We start from the raw sequence: 23,669 nt of genomic DNA on the forward strand, positions 1-23,669 counted from the left end.
GTAAAGCAGGTGTGTGACAGCAGGTACGAAACCCAGCAGCGTCGGTTGGGTCATTTCCAACCATGACATACACCACTTAAGTAAAAATACAAATTCTAGTTCCAGAAAGTTTTAATTCAATTTCATTCCAGTTGATGTCTAACCATGTAAACATTCCATTCTTACCAAAAAAGTGATAAAATGAGTACTTCCTTAACAAATGAGCCTGATGTAATTTCTATTTAAAAATACCTACAGGAATCACGGAATAAAAGTTCCCTTTTTCTAAACATGCTTAAGCTATCATAATACTGATCACACCGGAGCATTTTATAATATCAAAGTTTATTGCTCAAAACTAATTGTCTGAAAAATACACATGTAGTACTCAAAGACCAAACACATAGGATTATATGATTGTGCAGAAAAAAAGCAAGCAGAGGCTCAGTGAAAATGAGGCTTTATAGTTGTACCAATTTAGCACTGGCATCGAGCAACCGCACCCAATACAATTCATACAGCAGCCACTGTTACCTACTTGGGCAGTAAGAATGAATTTCGTTTTGTTTTTTTTTTCACTTTCGCTTCTCAGCTACACATCAGAATACTGTAACTGATCATTTTATTTGGTTAACAGCATGGCTTCTTGCACTTCACATTTCTTCCCACAGAAAGTCAGGAGGCTCTCACTTCCTGAATTTTACTCCAGAACCAAAGTTCAGTCTAGAGAACTAACAAGATAATCATGATGCTTTTAAATACTCGGGTGTTACAAATGTATTTGTATAAAGCCTAACAGCATCACAGGAAAGTGGAAGTTTACATATAACAGTTAAGTTTATGCATAATAGTCTTTCCAAACTTCTGAGTACCCGACTACTTCATCAGTTTTGTTTAATAAATATGTAAGAAAAAGCTGGATGACTGGTGTTTAAATAGGTAGCATCTGACTATTCACTGGAAGTCACAGTAAGTTTTCCATCAGTACCATAAAGATTTGAATGCACACTAATTTAATCCTTAAAGTTCAATATACCACACTTTTGTCGAGAAGCACATAATATGCAAAGCAGAAACTGTCCAATTCCCAAAGGACGGAACAGTTCTTAAAAATACACTCCATCCCTATAAAAATACCCATCCTCCTCTGGATACAGAAGGGATAAATAACAAAGATCAGTGACAAAAGCAGCAGTTGTTTTATGCATTCATACAATCAAGATCTAAACCTTTACAGCCGATTACCTAGAAAACACACAAGAGTTACAAGACAAGTTTAGGATACATCTTGAATCACACCGTAAGTGTTCATGCAGAAGCTGAAGTTAATGCAATGATCTATCCTCTATCACAGCAGCTCGTGCTTATGTGCAAATGCAAGACTGTTACACTCCAAACAATAGTAAACAATAAACACAAGAATACTTCACAATGACATTAACAGCAGTTAAGTTGTTTGTTCCAGCAGTTATTGCGCTATTTTCTGGACATCTCTCCAGTTAAAGGCTGCAGCAAGGTCTAATACCATCTTTTTTGTTTGTTTTTGTTTAGAATGCATAATATACGTTCTAGGCTTTGGTTCACAATGAAATCTCTGGATGTTTTAATTAAGGGCAATGGTCACCTTGTGATTCTCATAGTGGCAGACTGAGGTAATACAGCAATCCTCTTAAAAATAACAAAAACAAATTTGTAAGCGAGGCATCTGTGGATATTCTGCAGGTGACCTGCAAATGCATTGACATTCTGATTTCATAAAAATAAAAAGATCTACACGGGTGATTTGTCTTTTACAGTGCCATCCAAGTACAGAATTTTCTGCTGAAAACACTTAAGCTGAAATAAAACCTACCTAAAAGAGTAATACGTTTAGGCATAGAAGATATAAGCCCTGTCTTTATGAAAACAAGAAATCCAAAACCCCAACAAAAAGAGAGACAAACAGTAATCACTGCTTGTCACTACTGCACCAAGATTACATACCCTTCAAAAGATGGAGATTTGTTAAAGCTATACAAAAAAAAAAAAGCAGAGGCAGTGTTTTCTGTTTGTTTTTTTGTTTGTTTTTTTTTTTTTTTTTTAGATAGGCCACTTCTTTTAAATAATAGTTTCTGTATAGTCTTCCTACTACCCGTATCCTGTTAGAACAGGATTACAACTTGTGGAACTGAAAAGCTAAATATAGTAATAAAAAATGAATTAATTCCTATTTGCAGAGACCTCTGAGCATATCACTGAAACACAGAAACAGGTAGGACTCCAAGATTCCTCCTGTTTAACCTCAAACATTATATGCAACATATCAGAGAATATTAGTTTAAAATATAAATTAAAATCCACATAATTCCAAAATAATGGGTGATATTAAAAGGAGGTTTTACAATACTGATGCCAATATTGTTAAAATCCAGTAGGCACTAAATTCATTATACTGCAGCACTCTATATGTAACATGGTAAAAAAACCCAAACAAACAAACAAGAAAACAAAACAAAAAAACCCCAACCAACCAAAAAATCCCCCAAAAACCCACCTCCCCACCTCAAGCCTGCAGATCGCTGTCCAGGTAAGTACCCGGAGCTGCAGCAATCACAAAGAACTGACCTCTTTCACTCCTGCAGATGTAGGAGTGCAAAATACAGCAGTACAACTCTGGGATAAACCATTGAAGCCCTGCACCAGCTTGGTTTTCACGCTCTTCTTTAAGAACAAACCAAAGAACCCACAAAAATGGTTCTAAGAGAAGACTTACTGCAACCACCCAGTAAAGAACCCCACATGAAGAACAAAACCCACAAAGCAGTGCTTCCAGTACAGCCAAAACTATTTCTTCCGTGCTTAATTTAATAAAGCCTCAGATGACAGAGTGAGTACTGCCCGTTTCCTAAGACTGCATTTTATAATAGTTGCATATTTGTGATTTTCTTAGTTATCAGTATAACCTGTTATGGTCTCATTCTACTCGTTACTCTACATCATATTCCAAATCTACATTCTAATCTTCATTGCAGAAGTTATACTTTTTATTTAAAAACTAAAAATGTAATTAAAAAAGTAAAAACAAAAACTTATTAAAAAATCTAAATTGCTGCAGTTATTTCAGATTTCTCAGGGTTTTGTGTTGTTTTTTAATTCTTTGCCTTTATGGTGCAAAGTAATTAAGACTTAATTGATCAAGTCAGATATATTCTGACTCCAAACAAATGAGATATTGTTTTATTGCTGGGAGAAAGGAGCGGAAGGTGTTTAAACACGTCATTGGCATAATATTTTCAGACTGTCAACCATCATTGCTGCATTTTGGCTTCAAACTTTGAAAACAGCCTGTCGAATTCTAGTTTTTATTGTAGTCAAATAAATAGGGCCATGTTTTCCCCTTTCAACTGATCTGTAAACTAACATAGGCTCTTTTCAATTCAAATCAAACCCAATAATTTTGGATATCCAGCCTGTTGCTCTTAACACTACCAGGTATAATTGTTCTTTTCAAGTAAAACAAAAAAAATCTGCATACTGTGATCTTGAATAACTAAGCCTGGCAGGAGACAAAAAACAAAACAAAAGAAACAGCATTACTGGCCTAATCCTATGGCATTAGGAACATTGCTCATCACTTTCATTTATTTGTCACCAAAGTGTCTTATCAGTGCATATTATTATGTGCTGAAATGCAACAAAACTTTTCACAAAAATAGTTCTAGGCATGTTCATACAAGAAGATGTACATATATTTCTTTTATATATACAGATATATGAATGTGTATATATATATATAATATCAGTTTAAACCTGTACATAGATATTCTGAATTTTATCCTTAAAACACATCCATTTCAAACAACATGGATGGCTTTGCAGGAAAAAGTGCTTGATTGATTTTATCCTGTGTGAACATGCCTGCCTTCTGTGCATTTGCCCAAGTAGAGATCTTTATGATCAATCCTTTAAACGTACATATCTCAGAGGTATTAAAAAAAAAAAAAAAAAAAAGAAAGAAAATAGGAAAAAGTAGTATTGCCCTGATGATGCAAAAAGAACAATGCATAACTGAAGCAGCTTGGATTTTAAAAGTTATCTTGCATTCTGCAGCAAACAATTTTTAAATAATTGTTGAAAAATCTAGTTCCTCCATTTGTGTTATTGCTCCCCACTTGTAAATTTTCTCATTACACATCAACAGTACACAGAGGTTCACTTCCAGGTTGAGCCGATTCCACTATTGTCATCTTGGGTTTCTTGCGTGTTTCCTCCTAAAAGAGTGAGAAACAAACCCCACCACACAGTCATTAAGAGAATATAATAATAAAACACTCGTTTAAAATTTTGAACAGTTTTATACAAACTTGTGCCAATCTTTGTGAAAGGCCAACTTGTTCTAATGTTAAAAATAAATTTACTGAAGTAAGTAAAGTTATAAGCCAGTTTAAAAGAGAAGATTCAAATCTCTCTATAAGTAGCCCCCCTCCTGAAATCAAGTTTTGAACAGCCCTCTTTACATGCAATACTGTATAAAACTATCAAAAATTCTAATCTAAGTCTGACCCATGGCAGTCTTCTTGCTTGTAAATACAAAAGAGCATAAACTCACTCTTTCTTGTGCCAGTTTTTTCATTTCTTCCTGTAGCTTGTTTAGGATGTGCAGATTTGGCTTGTTCTTTTTGGCATACTGCTGAAGTTCTATCACACTTTTATCAGAGGTTTCCTATTCAAGAGAACCATAAGAAGCAACAGATGAGCTTTTTTTGATGAAAAATTAAAATACACAGAACAGAAGTTGAATCTGTGATAGTTGCACTTCCTTAAGTAATAGCATACATTTCCATGAGTTAGTTAAATATTAAATAGGTTATATAATTTTGACCTGGGAGATGCGAGATTAACAGAATTGTTACTGTCAACAAAAGCGCTCATCCTGTGTTCTGGCAATAGCAAGGCACGAACATCAATTCAGAAGAACTGAGAACCGCTCATCAGATCCATACTGCCTTTACCATGACAGGGAACAACACTACTATGCCAAAATAGAAGACATTAAAGCTTTGTTGTAACTAAATTTAAAAACCCAGAAAAATACAAGAGCAAAAATACAATTACAAGGTAGGTTACAATGAAACAAAACCATCTTCACCTGTTTAACCATCTTGCTATTCTCTCTACCATACATACGCAAAAGAGAGCCCCAGTTTTTCACGTGTGGATGCAGTAGCTGTAGGATTTTCTGAGAAGCTAATTGTTTCCCCACTCTTTTATTTTTGCCTGTAAAAATAATAATGAAAAAGCATCAATATTGCCATGTTATGTAATTAGATGTAACATCTACTTATGCTATTCAAAACTGAAATAGCAGAGAACGGTAGAACAAGCGTGTACTGACCAGATAGCTGAACAAGCACCTACAAAATGGACAACAAATGAGAACAGGAAAAAAGGAAGATATGATCAGAGGTCACACCAAGTATCGTACTTACACCAGCCTCGCACTGTGTGCTTGCCACAAGTCATGACATATTCGCTCTTCTGATTTTTACCAGGAATCACTTCAAACTTTATGGATGTATCACCCATTCCATGGTTTCTGAAGCACAAACAAAATCAGTATCATATACGAAGTAAAATTTCAGACAACTGAAGTGGTTGCATTTATCTTTGACAGTCGTTGCAACGGAATTAGATACATTAATAATACATTTTAAGTCATTAATTAATAAAGAGTTCTTTAGATCAGTAACTTGACTTCAATTAAAAGACAAGCCTTTATGAATGAAAATCAAATATACTTATATGTCCCACAACTAAATCCTAATCTCAGAAGACAAGAGGCATAAACAGCAAACACAAATTAAAGGAAGACACAGCGTTAACCAGTTCAGCCCACACGACGTCTCTCACAGCCACAGTGAGTGCAGCAGCTTGGCCAGCCCACAAACTTCCAAGGTATGACAAACGCTGTGGGTACCAGCAACTAAGCAAGCAATGTGCCCTGATGGAAACACCTGTACACAACAGAACTTGCTCCTTATTCTGCAGCCTTACCTTTTAAGGCACTCGTGGAGAATCTGATATGGAGACAAGAGTCCAGCTTTACTGGTGAGTTCATATACCCGTGAGTCCTCAATACTGATATGGTTAAAATACTACAAAGGAATGGAAAAGGACTATTGAGCTTCTGTGCAAATAAGACCTTAATACTGTTCCTAACCCTCATTTCTCGTTTGCAACATTAAAAAAATTGTTACTCAGCACTTAATACTACAATCTTACAAATTCTTTATCATCCCTTCTCCCTCAGGACAAGTTTATTTTATTTGTTGTAACTAATTATGAAATTCTACTTTCCAAAATACTGTGGTTTAATAAAAGAAAATGTAACTGCTATTGGAATGTTTTGTATTTTATTTTAAAACAATGTAAAAATTCTCTGCATTTTCTTAATGACCATTTCAATGTCGTACAGTATTACAATGCAGTTTTAAGTTAAAGCAAGTTACAAACAACTCATTCTGTGTATTACACTTTTTAAAATTAAAACATTCCTTTCAGGCTGATCACCCATTTTTCCCTTAGCCCTTACTGACGGTCTGTTACACGCTGAATTGAAAGTGAATATATCACTAATAAAGTAGCTATTTAACATTTCTAATACTTTAGAATACAGCACAGACTCTCTACTTAAACTTCCTTCGGATTTTCTCAAATGTCACTGCTTTAAGTCTGAAATTTTAGCTGTCTGATCTGGCAATAAATAGCTTTCATAGCTATTTTTACTATTTCATAGTAAAAATGTCTCAGAAGCCTGGGCACTTTTAGATCTTACTTGGTCTTCTAAGATAATCACAAATAAACAGACAGCATCTAGCTTGGAACTTTTCAAGTCATCAACCACAGCATTCTGAAAGCCAGGAGAGTACAGGCAGCCTAGTGTCTTAGAACATTTGGGTCTTCAGAAAGTGACGTGATATTTCAAGTTCTCTCCATCACAGTAAATTTTCTGATCAGTTCCAATAGTGGGGGGACGGTGTAATGTTCTTAAAATCAGACTCCAATTGCGACAGCCAGCAAGCAAGAGTTCAGTACCTCAAGTTCTTCACTGTCTTTGGGCTTCTCCTCAGAGGTCTGTTTAACAAAGTCGGGAATAAGGATTTCCAGTGTAGCTCGAGCTGCAGAAAATGATTAAACATCTTGATTATGTTTATACATAAAGAAAAACAGCAGAATGAAGCACTCTCTAAAGCAAGCTTCACATCTCCCCTAGAAATATCCACTCATATTAGAAAACAACGTTACAGATAAGACTGGCATCATCTTTAAGACGTATATTCACTTGCACTTAAAAAAAAATTCTACTTGTTCAAGTTGATAATCAAAGCCCCACAACTAATTAAATTAAGAAGAAACTGCTTTTTACAAATGACTATGAAATGAAAAAGTACAATCTAGTCTCATTTTAAAAGTGACACAGAGCCCTTAGAACCTAAAATTAGAGTTGTTATCACCCCTTAGTTGTTACAGCCAAACCCCAGTACTGTATCACTAGGGCATTCAGAAACCTAGCATTGCACAAAAAGCACACCAGCATTTGCCTGATTTTTCACAGCAAAATACCTTTTTTTCGTGCACAAACAATTCTAGGCTGGCTTTTGGTGATTCAGCTACAGTGACACATTTCACAAGGGCAGAAAGTACCAGAGGCACATTATACATCTTTACATTTTGAGAAGTTTTTTTTTTTCATGATCCTTGTGCTAAAGGCATTTACATCTGCAGATCACAGTAAGAAGTTCTAATGTCAGACACATTCTCATCTGGATCTTAATTATTTATATACTTATTATAAATTTATAGAATTAGAACTAATTAATGAAGACAAGCATTTGGAAATCAGTAATCATGTAGTTCAGTGCAATTGCTTTAATAACAGAAAGAGAACCAAACCAACCAAAAGCTTGAGTGATTTTTTTTTTGTAATTTCTAAAGAATGGCAAAGATTTACATTTTGCTAAAATCCACACAGCAGGTGTTTATATAGCAGGTGCCAGTGTAAATATAAAATCCCCAACATGTTCTTATTGGTCTGATCATTAGAAACAGATGCTCTTACAACTACTCACAACGTATCAATACATGCAAGTTAAACATCTGAAGCTTCTTCCTGACAAGTACATTGCCAGGAAAGTCTCTGCAACAATATTTATCACTTTTACCAAAAGACACAACTCTACCTTCTTTGACTATTACCAAAATTATTCCTACTTACTATTGCAAATATGCCATCTTCAAAGCAGAAATGAAAACAGATAAACAATTCAGCAACTTGTATTAAGAAAGAAAGAAAAAAAAATGTTACCAGCTTTATTCTTGGCAAGTTTTTTGCTGCTGGCAGTTCCTGCCCCATAAGTTACTCCATCAATAATCACTGAGGCTCCAAAAGGTTCACTTGGGTTCTCTGAAAATGGAGGAAGAAAAGAAAAAGAAAGCTTTTCAGCACTCCCAATGTAAAATACTCATCATGAACAAGAAATACCACCACTGTCAAGATTTGTTTCCTTCTCCATTTCAACTTCAAGAGGAATGGAAATTTTTTACTCTTCAGAAAGGCTGAAGAACTGCCTACTCCAGTATATGAAAAATTAACCAAGTTTTCCATTAACAGAGACTTACCACCATGTACTTCATCCAAATAAAGAACTTCTGCATTTTAAGAGATCATTTGTAACCTGCCAGAATTCAACTGTTAATTCCAAAAGTTTTTGCATTACTAATATAGTGTAAATACAACAGCTATACATTCTGATATTGAAAATTCAGTTACATTATGTAATGTATCTATAGGAATAACGTAATTCTGAATAATTATAGATTCAACACTAAACTGAGATGCTCGACCTGTAATTCCTTGGATGCTGACCGCAGGACTTAATGCTTTCAAGCCTGCTGCTGAAAAGGTGTACTATCTTCGTTCCCCATAAAGCATCCCCAAAAAAACCCCAGCAAAAGCAAAAATGCAAGGAGCATATGCTATACCACTTTGTAAAGCAATCTCAAATGCAGCTAGATAAGGCAATCTGTCTGAAATTTATAGAAAAAAAAAAAATCCAACATTCATTCGATTCCAGTTATATTTGCCATATCTGCAACATTTTTAGATTCTTGATTAAGCATCAAGTGCATTCCCCCACAATATTTATCTAAAATAGAATTCTTCCTGAGTTTTTGTTTTTCTGAGTGCTAGCATCACTTACACAGTTTCAGTACAGCCCAAGTCAGGAACTACCAAACTACTACTCTCACCACTGACACAGAATAAAATTGAAAGCTGTTTAAAAACACAAACAGATATCCATCCAGCATTTCACATAAATCCCACACTAGTCATGAAACAACACAGTCTCAGTAATTCTTTAAGTTACTTTTAGTCCAGTAGACTAACTTGTATTTTCATTCTTCTAACATTATATGCAAAATTGGTCACCATTTATACCAAATCAATTTGTACTAACTGCAGATAAACTTTTTGCAATCTGCACCTAACTAGCAATTTCTCCAGTAATAATAACTATAAGTTATCATTTACCTTAGAGGACAGTCACACAAGACAAATAGTCTACATAGCTATTTCTGGTTTCCATTTAAAGTTTTAACATCAGTTTATACACACAATTATCTTAGAATGACCGGATTTAAATATTAACCTCCATGACATAACAACCATAACATACAATAACTTGAACAGTTAAAGGATTTTAAAAACTCTACATATCTAAAAAAAGCCACTGGGGGTTTTTTTTGGTGGTTTTTGTTTGTTTATGGGGTTTTTTTGTGGGTTTTTTGTTGTTGTTGTTGGGTTTTTTTTTTTTTTTTTGTTAATTGGAAGAAAACCAGAACAGAACAAAACCACAAAAACTTCTCAAGCTATTGCAGCTTTAGAGAAAGTTCACTTGTGTCTGCAGAAATCTTTCAAATTCTTAACAGCTTCATGACTGAAGGCCTAAACATTTCTCTTCAGAAACTATTTGGATTTAGTATTTAACTTTTTTTTTTCCCTCCATGATTCTGATGATTCACCAAGACAATCCATGTCTTATAATCAGATTTTCTGGACATCAATGACAAGAAAATTAAGCAAACATTAACTGTACACAGGCAGCAAAACTTCTAATTGTCTGTATTTCACCAATACATCTTTTTAGATGCAAATATGTTACTCTCATCCATTTTCACATAGGCATAGTCTTCCAATTGAAAACTTATATTGTTAATTTAACTGTAAGACCACTTTTACACTTGAAAGCCACGTTTAAGATACAGAAAACGTTTCCTAGCTAGACATTGACTCACAATACTTTCAAGACATTCCCTAGAAAAAATGTCCATCATCTGACTTTTTTTCTTTTTAGATATCCAAGCATGAAGTAAGCCCTTTAAAACAGTATGTAATCAATTAAAAAAAACTTAACAGACTTACCACATTCAAAGAAATTGTAAACAGGGCGAACCTTTAGGACTCGTTGCATATATTCATGTAGTATGCAAACTTCAGATTTCCCATTGGGATTAATGACAAATTCTAAGGAAAAAAAAAAAAGGTGGGATGACAGTTAAGTAGTTTCAGTCTTTCAAAGACAATTTCTACTACAAACAAACAAGTAAATGACAAGCTACAAGGGATGAGTGCCCACTCACTCATTCTGTTGAATCAAACACAGATAATTATGACCCCAAAGTCCATTTTCTCTGAAAAAGTATTGAGAAATAAGTCTGAGAAATTTCCATCAACAACTGAAGTGCACCAATTATGAGCTAAGTGCCGTCTGATGGTGTCTGGACCTCTATACATAGCAATTAGAAATCCTCTAATTTGTTCCTAAACACATGTCGTATCTCCCCTCTAACAACAGGCACACAGACTTCAAATCTACAAACCAGATTCACTCCTCTTCCCACCCCCTCCCCTCCCCCCCCAAATCCTGTTTAGCAAGGCACTGGGATCAGGTCACCGACCCCTTGCCCTGAACATGCTCTTTTTATTTGAAAGTCCTATTTTATTTTATTTTTTTCTGCAACAGTCTTGTTAGTTAAGAGCACAAACCCTGCCTCAGTAGGCACTATAGCATATGTGAGAGAAAGTTAAGATTCAGATAAAATGCAAGCAAGTCCTTAATTTAGATAGTTTGAATGTGGCTCTAAACCTAGAATTTAAGACAAAGTTTATTAACTAAAAATTCAACTGCGCCTCCCTGAAACAGGGAATGGTCAATATGGAAGTTGTAAGCTTTAATTCTGCTAAAGAGAAGAAACTCAGAAACATGACAACATACAAAATAAGAACAAAACCCAAATCACAGGTCTACGGACATTTTAAACACCAGACTGCAGTTAAACATAAACTCCAGGTAGACACACTAACCTTTCTTTGTAGGTGCATCTTGCACAGACAAGGTAATGAGTTTCTGATTGGCAGGCAGAATAGGCCTCTCGGATTCTGCCTGCTTCCGCTTCATTTCGCGATTGAATTGCCGTCTCTCAGCCCAGGTTCTGAACTTTTTTACGGTAACTTGTTCAAAGTCAAAACGCTTTTCAAGATAGCGTCTAAAATCTTCCAGATCTAAGAAACACAAGCAGGTTACCTTCTCTACTTTACCTAGTTCACTATTTCCACCGTTTTAAACATCTTTTAATTATTTTTTTAGACTAGGAGCAAAAGTAGTGGCTTTAGTTCACATTACTTAAGGTTAAGATGCTATTTTACACTAACAGAACTAATTAAAAGCTTTTCTGTTACTGGGTCAAATGCAAAACGTTTGTGCAAACTGGAAAATAAATCAAAACAAAAGAGCGTTTTATTCTGTCACTTCAAGATTTTACCAAGCCCAACCAGCATAACACCCAGCACAACACTAGTAATTGTTCTGCTTCATCACCTATTCACCTTCTCATTACCTGAAGCTAGGTATACAGCGAATAACAGTAGTTATGCTATTCACAGTTTTCTGAAGCCAGAACTGACTATTGCTGCCTGTTTATTGAGCGGTGTGCCAGGAAGCGCTACATAATGATGCTCCACGAACTCCATGAATACCTGCTGGCCTCTAAACAGAATTTAACCCATTCATTTTCAAATACAGAGTACTATAAAATGGTTCCCCCTTCAAGTACAGCTGCTTCTCCTTTACAGGGTATTTCTGCAGATATAATGAGCTAAAATAAGGAGTAACATCCCAAGATGTAAACAAACAAAAGCAAGCTGCTGGCATTGTTTCCTTCCACAATGAATTCCAAATGCAAGTCACCCTTAGACTTGATCACTCAGTATTTTTTTTCAGTAATACAGAACAGATCCTATTTAAAGAGAGAGATAGACAGGTGAAACTTCATGTAGAAAATAAGGTGCTTACTGGTTTTAGTTTTGCTGCTAAACACCGATTTTTTTTTTTTTTCCATCTTTTGGCATGGTTTTCAGACTGAACAGGACAGTGTAATGACAAGGACAAGTTTTATATTTGAACACTACAAAGGTGAGCGGTAGTCTGCCATCTGTATTCTGAGCAGCAGTAATTTACATGGATGCTATTCTCAGATACGTAGTTGTGCTAAGTGGCACACGAGCTTTCTAAGTTCCTCTCTAAGTTTGGCAGTGATTTTGGCATGACTTCTCTAGGCAGCTTTTTGTATAAAAACTATCAGACTGGCATAAATGAAATAATGAAGTATCACACCTCTTTGCAGGAATGTAATTATATTTGCATAACTTATTCTGACAGACTTGTGCAAACAAGCAAATGTAGTTTAACCGCATCATTTATCTTAAGAGATCATACTGAAAATAGATATAATTCAGCTAATATAGAGACTGCACAGAAAAGCCGATTTAAAGAAGTCACACAAGCACACCTGACAACAGCAATTCACATGCACACAGTGACTTAATCGATTCTTAAACTAAGGTAAAGTCTACAGGATTAAACTTCCAAAATTTTCACATTTTTTCCATGTAAAACCTTTGCATGTGGACTCTCAAGTCTTCAGCAAAAATCTCCACTGTATGTTTCCCTTCCTGTTAAAATTAAAATTGATTTCTAACACTGGATCTACTTCTCCATATCTCTGCATACAGAAGAGATACCATGCAGAAAGACACCTGATCACTTGATCTCAGACAAGATATTACTTAGTTGCCAAGTCTGGAATAAAGCATATATATCTCAAACGCAATTATTCCAACTCTAGCCAAGAAAAGACTCCACTTTCCATACATACCTACAGATTCATCTTTACATACTTCAACTTTGGCCTTAACTTGACCTAAGGCTCCTTGTGCTGCATCTCCCCCTGAGGCATCTTTGTCATCTAAAGGCCCAGAATCGGCAGCAGTAGAATCTGGTTCTTCTGTTTGGCAGTCCAGTTCTGAAGATTTATCTAGATGCTTTACAGGTGACACTTCCCCATTTGGGGTTATGTCATTGTTTTGTTCCCTTTCCTCATTTTCCTTCATTTTTTTGTAATGCAAGCAGGGAATGCTACTAAGGGGAGGATCATGTTTCTGCAAATATAAAATAACACAGAAGTGTTATTCAGTGTTTTTATTCAGTACCTTAAGGTCACTAAAAGCAAAATTCAAAAACAAAAGATGTAATCAAGAAGTTACTTTTACTTAGCCTAGGCTCAAGCTTCTCTTTGGTCAGCAATCTTATTCTACTCAAGAACTGAGTACATCCACTCCTACGGTATCTTGGCGCTGTGCAACACCGATACTAACCTTCAAAGTGCATTTGCTGTTTTAGATCCAAATTATATTCTGTTCAATCACATGCAAATACTACACACTTTCATAAAATCCATGGAGCTCTCCTGGGGTTTAAGCCCATGACATCAAATCAAATTTCTGCAGACTCTTTGGGTTCATGAACACCACATGCTTACTTCTGTAATTTGGACCACGAGCCACAGCTCAGGCTAGTTTATAGCTACAAATAAATGATCTAAATATGGTAGAATAAAACCAACATTTTGCAGTCATATGCTAGAACAACAAAGGCACCAAACAAGACCATCTCATTCACTTTAAGCACCCAAACTCACTGGAGAAAACAAAATGCTGTAAGAAAAATCTATTTTCGGAAACAGAGGAGTTTTTCAAGTACCTTAATTCTAATACTGGAAAGAAGCCTACTACAGTAGAAAAAAAAAACAACTCAACTGTTTGCAGGAACATGTCTAATTTTTAAATCTCAGTAAGTATTTAATTGACAGCTCTCACCCTTATGCTTCCTGTTCCCAAGAAATAAGGTCTAGACCAGGTAACAACTCTAGATTCTCTGTGCAGATATACAGGAATGCCCGAGTTATGGAATGTCATGATCCATCCGTCTGGCAAAGGTTCTGTAGGAGGGCGACCACGACCTTTAAAGCAAAGAATGGCTTTAAACTTGGACAGACTCCTTAGAAAACATAAAAACAAAAACCTTTATTCTCCCTTGCTTTTTCTGTCTCAAAGGATAAAATGACACTGAAACAAGACCAAAAAGTTTTGTAGAAAGATTTTGTTTTGCTTTAATAAAAAGGCACATGCTTCTAACCCACATTAAATCCCGTGAAGTTACACATTTCAACATGTTTTCAACTCAAAAGCAATAGTAGCACTGATTTTATACAGACTGATTTGTTCATTTCACCAGTGAATTTTCTCTTCTCTTCCGTTTTTTTTAATGTACTAACATATCACAAGCACTGCTAGATGTAATGGAAAAGTTGTATTTGCCTTTGAAATAACTGAATTTTCCATTAAAATTTTTTACACTTGAGACTCAGGAATAAATTTGCACTGAGACACCACCAGAGCCACAGACCCAACCAGTCAGCAACGACCTAGGCTGTAAGCCAAGGCTTTTCCTATTATATTTCTTCAGTGTTAGCACAATACTAAACAGAATCACATCTATAAGCCTTTATACTTAAATATCTGAGCCATCAAGAATACTACTTCTTCCAGAAAACAAGACTGAAATTAGAGTACAATAAGCCAATACGAGAAATCACTTAGCAAAAGAAACAGTACTGAAGTAAAATGCTTATGCTAACACTCAAGTTAATAATACAAGGCCTCACTCCGTTCTATTCCAGAAATCAGATAATGGTCTCACTCCTCTCTGTATCAGAAATCAGGTAACAGATTCATCTCAACTAGGAGCTTCCTGGCAATCCTGTTAGTATAAAATTTTGGAGGGAAAAACTGTTTTGTTTCTTATTTGAGAATATAGTGAGGCTGTAAAAGATTCCTCTGGAGCAGGTTCAAGTTTTAATTCTAATTAAAACTTTTTTCAGTTTCATTGTTCTGGATTGGTTCACATTCTCAGCTCTTCTTTATTAGTAGTTTGTAACATTTACGTGATGAAACTTGGTAAGTGTAAGTCACTGACTTTCCTAATGACTTTTTTACCTACTATTGCATGCATAAAGACATCACATAGAGCAATTTCAACAATGGAAATTCTATAACTGAAGTAGGAAGAAGTCCACAATGACCACAGTCTTCAGACTTCTTTATCCCAAATACCGTAAAACAGCTGATCATTGTTATTCACCTCCCCACCACTGACGTATTTTTTCACAAATTCACACATGAAAATATATTCTCATTATATACAACAGATGAAGATCAAAAGCACTCCCAAGAATCAACTTCACAGTTCAGGAATATGAAAAATCATATCCTACAGTAAGAAGCCTTCAAACAAAATTCTGAAACATATTAACTATTTCACAGTAACTGCTATCCTAAACTTTGCTTGCTGACATGTCTGTAGAACAAAAGTATAAGCCACACACACAAAAATATATTTAAAGAACATTAACTTACTTTTAAGTACAGTTTTAATTTTGGTCATCATTGGCTGCACACTTGTTTCTCCATCAGACTGGTGATCACTTTCACCACCGTATTTCTCATTTTCTATTCTCCTTGTTTTGGGTGCTCGAAGACCCTCTTCCAGCAGAGCATCCACATCATTATCAAAGTCATCCTGAAAGATACTTCGTCAGGCACTATCCTTCTGTATCTACTAATCTCCCTCACCCCTTATAAAGAAAAGTACACATTTTCGCTATGTACTTCCATAGAGAGAGAAACTACAAATTTCCAATGATCCTAGTAAAAAGACTGAAAAATAAGAAACAAGTTTTCATAAGTGAGAACTGGTATTTTTCATGATAAAATCAGTTGCAGTTGTTTAAGAAGCCTTCTAAATTTTATTTTTAAACAAGGCTATAAAAGCTGCCACACAACTCAGGAGTTTAACCAAGATAATTTACAAAGGTTTTCAATCAAAATTCTGCCTCTGAAAACTCTGCACTTTGGACTCAAGTAATGCACATTTCCAGAAGAGACTGTTTCAATGAACAACTTTGCACATTTTTTTCTAGCCACATGGAAATTTCTTACCCATCAAAAACCTGGGGATTTACTTACCTCATACGAGTAATTCAAGGTTTCTTCATCCACTTTATCTCTTTGAACGATTGCTTTAGATGTGAACCCTCCGCCTTCTTCATCTATTTCCATCAAATTGTCAGTAAAATCTTCTAGCTCATCCAGAACTGCATATTCCACTCTCTTTTCCTGATCAATATCATTTTCATCATCCTTCTTGTCATCATTTTCACCCCCTATTCCTACAGCTTTACCATTACTACCACCAAAAGGACAAACATGCAAATCCCCATTGACATTATTAATACCAAAATCTGTATCTGTCTTATAATCCTGCTCAACTCCAGTGTACAGAACTTTCCTATCTTTGCTTTTGCAGCTTTCAGTAAAGCTAACACTAATCTTTACATCTTTAAGTAACTTAAGATCTGGGGTGAACTTTCGAACTGAAGGTGCATGACGAGCAGTTCTTGGGCTTTGGTCACTATTGTTAGGGTCTATTATAAGACGACTTTTGTAGCAGGCAGATCCCTTTGTGAGAAGCTGTGTTCTGCAGATACTGTGCGTGTCCCCAGCAGGGGTATCTGACTGTCCATCACCACCAGAGCCAACGTCCATTACCTCTGCGTCACTGGACGTTTGCAGGGGAGGTGGTGGAGGCTGTTCATTAGGCGGCAGAGGTGGGGGACAAGTATGATTCTCCAGATTCATTTCTCTTGCAGGTTCTTTAGGGAGGGGTGGTACATTTTCATATTTCTCCATTTTTAAAACTACTGTTTTAAAAAAAACCAAAACACTGCTTTAATAAATGCTTATATCTATATTCCTAACATGCGTAAGTCCATCAAGATTGGTTTATCATGTTCTATTCAATATGCAACACTGATGATTCAGTTAAGCTGACTACATTGTTCTTTTCATTAATGTAGACAGCTTTCAGAATCACTGTCTCAATTATTGGAAATCACAATGCATTCAGCTTAAATAGCTGAAGACTAAGACTGCATCTTCATTGGACAAGGAGGTCTCCCTTTCTTCTTTCAACCTACAAGAAGAAAAAAAAAAAAAAAAAAAAAAAAAAAAAAAAAAAAGTCTTTGTCACAGAAAAAAAAAATTGAACTAGTATCCCAGGCAAAAAGTAAAACAAGAAAGTGTCCCTCCTTCTGGCATAAGTTTCAAGTAGAAGAGTGACACTTCTACAGTGAAAAAAGCAGGGTGTCTTGACACCATTTTGAACGAGGCTGGAATTAGGTTGGTTTTACTGCATGATCTATACAGCAGCACAAGAATTTGCTACAGCTGCCCGCATAATTTGTTGACTATCTCTGCTTGGTTAGCAGGCAGGGCATTAAGCATGGCATTTGTAGATTTGTAGGGACCAGATAAAAAACTACACATTTTGGGGAGATTCTCCCATTACTTAAAATAACCTGGTATTCCAGCCATACTTACCCATACGGCAGAAAGGATAATTAGCACACAGTTTAAGATAAACCACAAAACCAACAAGATTTTAACAGTTATGGTCTTATAAGACACATAGCTTTTTGAAAGTTTAAGTTACTAGATATTTTTGAAATCTCACAGGAAGTTTTAACAGGAAATCTCATAATTTACTAAAAGCTCACAAAAAATTACTCTGCAGATAAAGAGATATTAGGCATTCAATTGTATACTCCATACTACTATGGGACTATATATTTGTTATGTGTGAGGTCTAGATACATAGCTTTAAAGCTAAAATTAAATCTGGAAAGCATTTACAAGCCAATGTTTTAGGTAATTTATAACTTGGCAAGAATATTGAATTGCTCTAGCAAATTTTACAGGAGATGGGAGGGTGTGTCTTGGGTTTGTTTGTTTGTCTGAATTTACATTAAGTGGGTTCTTTCTACCATGCCTATGACGGCTTCATCACTTATACTTTTGTCATCTGTGCAGGACTATAAGCACCTGGGAAACAAAAAATAATTTCTTACCTGCTATTTTGGTTTCTCCAAGTCCTTTAGTGCCAGCCCAAACTGAGCTTAAATCTTCCTACCAGCTACAAATAAAGTAGTGTTACTCTGTCCAAGACAGCCAGCTGGCTGAATCTGCTCTGTTCAAATTATTTCCAGGTAGTAGAGAAAGCCTACCCAAGTATTCCAGAAAGATCAGCTCCGAGTCCTTAGCACGGCTGTATAACATTTTAAGGCAACAGAGCAGAACGTCTGGGTTGTCATGAGGGACTTAGAGAAGCCAAATATAATTCTCTACTGTATCTCTACACCAGACCAGACAGAACAAACCAACAGCAATATCCAAACACCAAAAGGGGCAAGGCAGCAAGCTGGGAATTGGGAGTTATAACAGGAACAAATAAAATTCAACACCATATAGAAGCTACCTACCTGAAAGCTGGAAGAAAGCATAATATACAGCAGTACAACAGAGTAAACTCTTATTTTAGTGATTTGGCAATAAAGAAAGTTTTGCTGGGGTAGGAGAATAGTTCATATTTTCCTGGGTTAGTTTTTTTTGTTTGGTTGGTTTTGTTTTGTTTTTAAATATACTCAAAACTGTGACACATTCAAGATGCTAAGCCTGACATGCATTGTAGAATTAATAAGTAAAAAGACTCCATTTTGATAAAAGCTCTAAAATAATCCTATCTTCTCTGAAACAAACATATTACTTTCCAGAATGAAAAACAGCTCATTTACCAGTAAGACAAGCAGTCCTATGTATTTAAATCCACTCCATCCTACAAGATGATCATACAATCACATGAGCAGTGATCAACTCCTCCTTTCAACAGGTTCTGAAACACCTAATGTTATGCAGAATATCTCTAGAAATATATTTAATAAACTTCCCCCTTCTTCATTTTCAGATTAAAAAAAGATTAAAAAAACCCAAAACAGTAAGCCATAAATTACTAAGTTCTTCACAGTAAATCATTAATGTCTTCATTATTAATTCTGAACAAGAGAATCAAAATTCACAGTGCAAGTTCAGTAACTCCTGGAAACTAAGTGCCTAAGTAACCTAGTTTTTCTACCGTAGAGTCCTTAGCAGACTACTGAAGAGAGCAAACAAGTAATTTACGCAGAAATGAAATACTGCAATTGGTACTCTGGAATTTGAAAGAGTGCTACCTTCCCATATGATGAAGGAGCTACCTGGTCCAACTAGAAAGACTATTTTTCACAAGTCATAAGACCTGATTGTGAACGCAGTTCCCACATCCCTGATACACATCCTGCTCCTATGCCAAAGAGTGTTTTAACAACACACAATGTCAAAACACAGTAAGTTAATCTTCACCTGCCTAGGTTTGGCAGTTTGCTGATACTACACCTCCGCTCTTTGCAGAAAAGACGTCTTGTTGTTATATTCAAGCACTATTAACAATGAAATTCTTGTAGTCTTTCCCTTCTTCTTGGCCTTGAAATAATGAATAGCATACCAAATCACTGCCAGGGATTGTCTGCTGCTCAGTACACATCCCATGGCCAGAAAAAGTACTAGACTAAGATGAGTTTAAACTAGCTTTTGCATTTCTGACTGTAAACCTGCCACATCCCTAGAGTAAAGTAACAGTCTGGCAGCTCTACAGTTACAGTGGACTACAATACCCTCCTATAAACTACACAAAGCCAGTGAGAAGCAGAGTAATACAGCTTCAATTCCCATCTACTTTTTTTGCCAACTGATGTTACAATACGCCCTTTATATCAGGGGCTGAAAAAAAGCCCACAAACAAAACCAATAAGGATTTTCCCTTAAATATCAGGTATATCAAAAGACAGACAGAAAGGATGAAACCTAAACTGATGAGTTAGATGAGTCTGTAGGTTAAAAACAGCCAAACTGACCTTAGATCAATGGAATCCAACAACTACGTATAAAACCAGACTTAGCATGCTACGTTATGTAACGTTAGAATACAACATAAGTTAGTCTGCCTATTGTCATCATTGATTACTTGCTCTGAAAGAACAGATTTTTATTCTCCAAGGCTCTACCAAGCTCCACTGACAGTTTCCATAAGGATTCCTTAAAAAGATATGGAACACCACTGACAGCTGCAACAGTCAGTACAAAACACCGAAGGAACTCTGGATGAACTGCTGGAAATAAGATTGCACAGTTCATGTTCTGCAGATCATCAATACAACTCACATTCTTAATTGATTGCTCTCATTTTGAAAAAGTTTCACATCACAAAGTAAACTCAATGCAACATAACAAACTGCACAGGTGCCAACAAAAGCAGTGTCTTGGCTTGGTGGTCTTATAGGTGTTCTTTGAAGGCAGAAAGAAAAAACCCCAACCGCTCCTTTATTTAATAAGTACCACTGCCTACTCCTGCAATCAGAACAGATAGACTGGGGCAGAGAGGAAGTACACAGAGAAAAACGTATCTCTTTTCAAGACAGGAGAAAAACAGAATCTTAAAATTTGTAACCAGCACTGCTCAAAGAGAAACTCCCTTCACTGTATAGCATGTTGGCAGTCCTACAAATGAGTCCAATTAAGAACATATTTTCTCCATTAATACCTGTAGCTGCAGTCAGGAACAAGGAAAAACATACCACAGATTCTCTCTTCAAAAATAGCTTTTAAAAAGAAACTGGATTCCTTGTCAGAAACTGCTTACTTCACACTCAGAGATCCCAAAAGGAAGAGTGGCCTAGAGGAAATCCTCCTTATTTGCTATCCAATGTCTTCCTCATCCTCCAGCTCCAAATTTATGAGGTATTGATCATGCTTAAAGATCCAGTCCACTTTAACCCTTGTCGAAGCAATTACTCACTCACAATTATTTATCTTCTTTTCATTATACCTATACCTATTGTACCTTTTTAATACATACACTCCTAAAAATAAGTTAATTCTATTTATTATCAACTGCTAAAAAACTTTCCAAAACCAAGAAGACTGCATTTATTTTGTTTAAATCAGAATCGGAAGTCTCAAAATAAAAGTGTTCTGTAAGTTAATGACTAAACACAGGAACTTGTTTCTCTCTCCATTATCACCTTTAGAATAGAAAGATTCTGAAGGAGACAACTACTTTGTGTAAGTCATCAAGGCAGACTAAGAAAAGGCAGTTAGGGCCCTACCATAACATTATCAGTGGCAAAGACAGACAAAGCTAAATAACTCTAGTTCTTAAGAATTCATCCCATTTGAGAACAGGCAGAGTACATAATTTTGGAAAGGCACCCCCAGAAATAGCAAAGCAAACGCTGGTTTTATAGCTTAATCACTTCTCTGGCAGGGTTTAGATGGTTTCACTTAATTGTATGAAACAGGAAACTTTTTCAAAAAATCTGCAAATCAGAGCTGAGAAAGAAAAAAAAATTCTTACTTTTACATTACAAATAGCTTCTTACTTTTAAAGGAAAACAACAGACATAAGGAACCAAATTCCTCTCTCATTCTCTAAAAAAGTAAAATAATCCTGGTCATCAAAAGGAGCTTCCCAAAGGAACTAGTGACCTAACTCCTCATCCGGAATTAAAAACAGGAACTCTTAAGTTCAGTTACCTAAACAGAAGGGAGAACAGTTATGCTTACAAAAGAAAAATTAAAGATCTGACTCCAGTGTCTGCAACTCACAATCTAAGGGAGTAAAGAAATTGAACAAGTTCACCCAGCACACCCTCAATCCCAGTTTATGAGGGAGCGATGCCTGGATGTTTGGGGGCTCACCCTCTCAGCAGGCAAGCAGACTGTACAGATAAACCTGAAGCTTAAGGAAAAGAGGTGCAAAACAGAGAACTTTATTTTTCCAGACAAAAAAAGGTGAAGAAAGTTAGGAGAATAAATCTTTTAGAGACTGGATGAGACAGTTTAGAGCAAGATAAAACTGTACTTCATTACTAACAGAAGGAACACATAGAGTTACGGACAGATGCATCACCTTATCTTCTCCGTCACAGAACTAAAAAAGTGAACGTGCGTCCACGCACACGCTGGTGAAGGGCTGCCTTTTCTCGCTAACTTTGCACAGGAAGGGAGACACGTTCTTCTCCCCTGTTCAAACAGACGTGTCTAGCAGAAATCCACCCTCTCACCCTCCCTTCACCCTAAGACACACACACACCTACTGCGAGAGACGATACGGGGTAGAAACTCTGGTGAGAGCTGATACTCCCCCCCACCCCGCTGACAAGGAGGTGTGCAGAAGGGTAGAAAGACATGGCGTTTCCTTTCCCACTACTACACTGAACGGAATTCCACGGCGGGAATCAGTAGGGAGGTGCCTGGGGGCGGGTGGGAAACAAAAAACCCCCACCCCCCCCCCAAAAAAAAAACACCCCACCCCAAACCCTAGACAAACAAAACACCAGCTCGGAGGGAAGGACGCTCCAGGCGGGGGCGGGAAGCGCCTCACGGCAGCACCCGCCGGGGAGGGCAGCCTCCCCGCCCGCTCGAGCCACGGGATCTCGGTGCATTCGCCTCGGCCGCTCGGCGAAAGGCTCCCTGCCCGCGGGGGCGGGCCATGCAGGCGGCGAGCAGCGCGGCGGACCGGGCGGCCCCCGCAGGCGCCGCGGCCTGTGGGGACGGAGGGGTTACTGCCCGCGCGGCGGCGATTGGGCCGCACAGGCCCACTCGTGCACGCCCTCCTCGTCGTCCCACGGGACCAGCACCCACCTGAGCCATCCCCGGTGTCCCTGCCGCTCATCCGCGAGTTGAGGGGGGCGGGCGAGCCCGGCCGCTTCACGAAAACCATCCCCCACTCCGCGCCGCTGCCGCCATCTTTAAACGCCTGCTCCGAGCCGCTCCGCTCCCCGCAGGCGGGACTCCGCGCTCGCCAAGCCAATAGCATTCCCAATATCTTCTGTCACGAATTTGAAATGTCGGTAGCCATTGGTGGACTGCCTGGCATGTTAACTCGCTCCGCCAGTAGAGAAGCGAAAGGCATACGCCCCCGTAGTAGCAGGCCAATGAGAGGGAGGGCGGGGCCGGTCCGCGGCAGCGAGAGGGCGCGGCTGGCCATGACGAGAGAGCCGCGCCCGGCGCAGGGCGGGCTCCTTTGTCTGGTTCCCGGGGAAGCCGTTGCCGTGGGCTCACGGCTCCGCGAAGTTCCCGAGCCGGTCACAGCGCTGCTGCTATCGCGCTCTCGCCTGGGCAGCTCAGCCGGAGGCGGTGGTTAAAGGCGGCCGCTGAGGGGAGCGGGCTAGGCACCCCCGGCCTCGCTGAGGGAGCGGCTGCGCCTTTGTCCCGGCGCGCACGGGCCCGGGCTGCGGGGCACGGCCTCTGGTTTCACCGCCTC

At 37.6% G+C, this 23,669-nt stretch overlaps 1 protein-coding gene across 2 annotated transcripts; it reads right to left on the reverse strand.

Moving 5' to 3' along the window:
* Positions 1-305: 305 nt before the first annotated feature.
* DGCR8 (DGCR8 microprocessor complex subunit) lies at positions 306-23,174 on the reverse strand. 2 transcript variants are annotated; one of them, XM_086761706.1, is made up of 14 exons: positions 23,048-23,174; positions 16,442-17,447; positions 15,833-15,995; positions 14,234-14,376; positions 13,234-13,516; positions 11,384-11,581; positions 10,442-10,543; positions 8,324-8,422; positions 7,054-7,136; positions 6,013-6,113; positions 5,448-5,554; positions 5,108-5,235; positions 4,568-4,681; positions 306-4,229 (listed from the first exon to the last, which is right to left on the reverse strand). In XM_086761706.1, exons 2-14 carry the CDS (start codon positions 17,162-17,164, stop codon positions 4,146-4,148), a joined length of 2,328 nt encoding a protein of 775 aa, XP_086617832.1. In that variant the 5' UTR covers positions 17,165-17,447; positions 23,048-23,174; the 3' UTR covers positions 306-4,145. The 2 variants fall into 2 exon arrangements, 1 of the variants encoding a protein (XP_086617832.1); XR_015260448.1 differs by having other exon boundaries at positions 4,195-4,229; positions 5,146-5,235.
* Positions 23,175-23,669: the final 495 nt, after the last annotated feature.

The sequence above is a fragment of the Chlamydotis macqueenii genome, chromosome 17, assembly GCF_036417535.1.
Source record: "Chlamydotis macqueenii isolate bChlMac1 chromosome 17, bChlMac1.mat, whole genome shotgun sequence".
Classification (NCBI taxonomy): Eukaryota; Metazoa; Chordata; class Aves; order Otidiformes; family Otididae; genus Chlamydotis; species Chlamydotis macqueenii.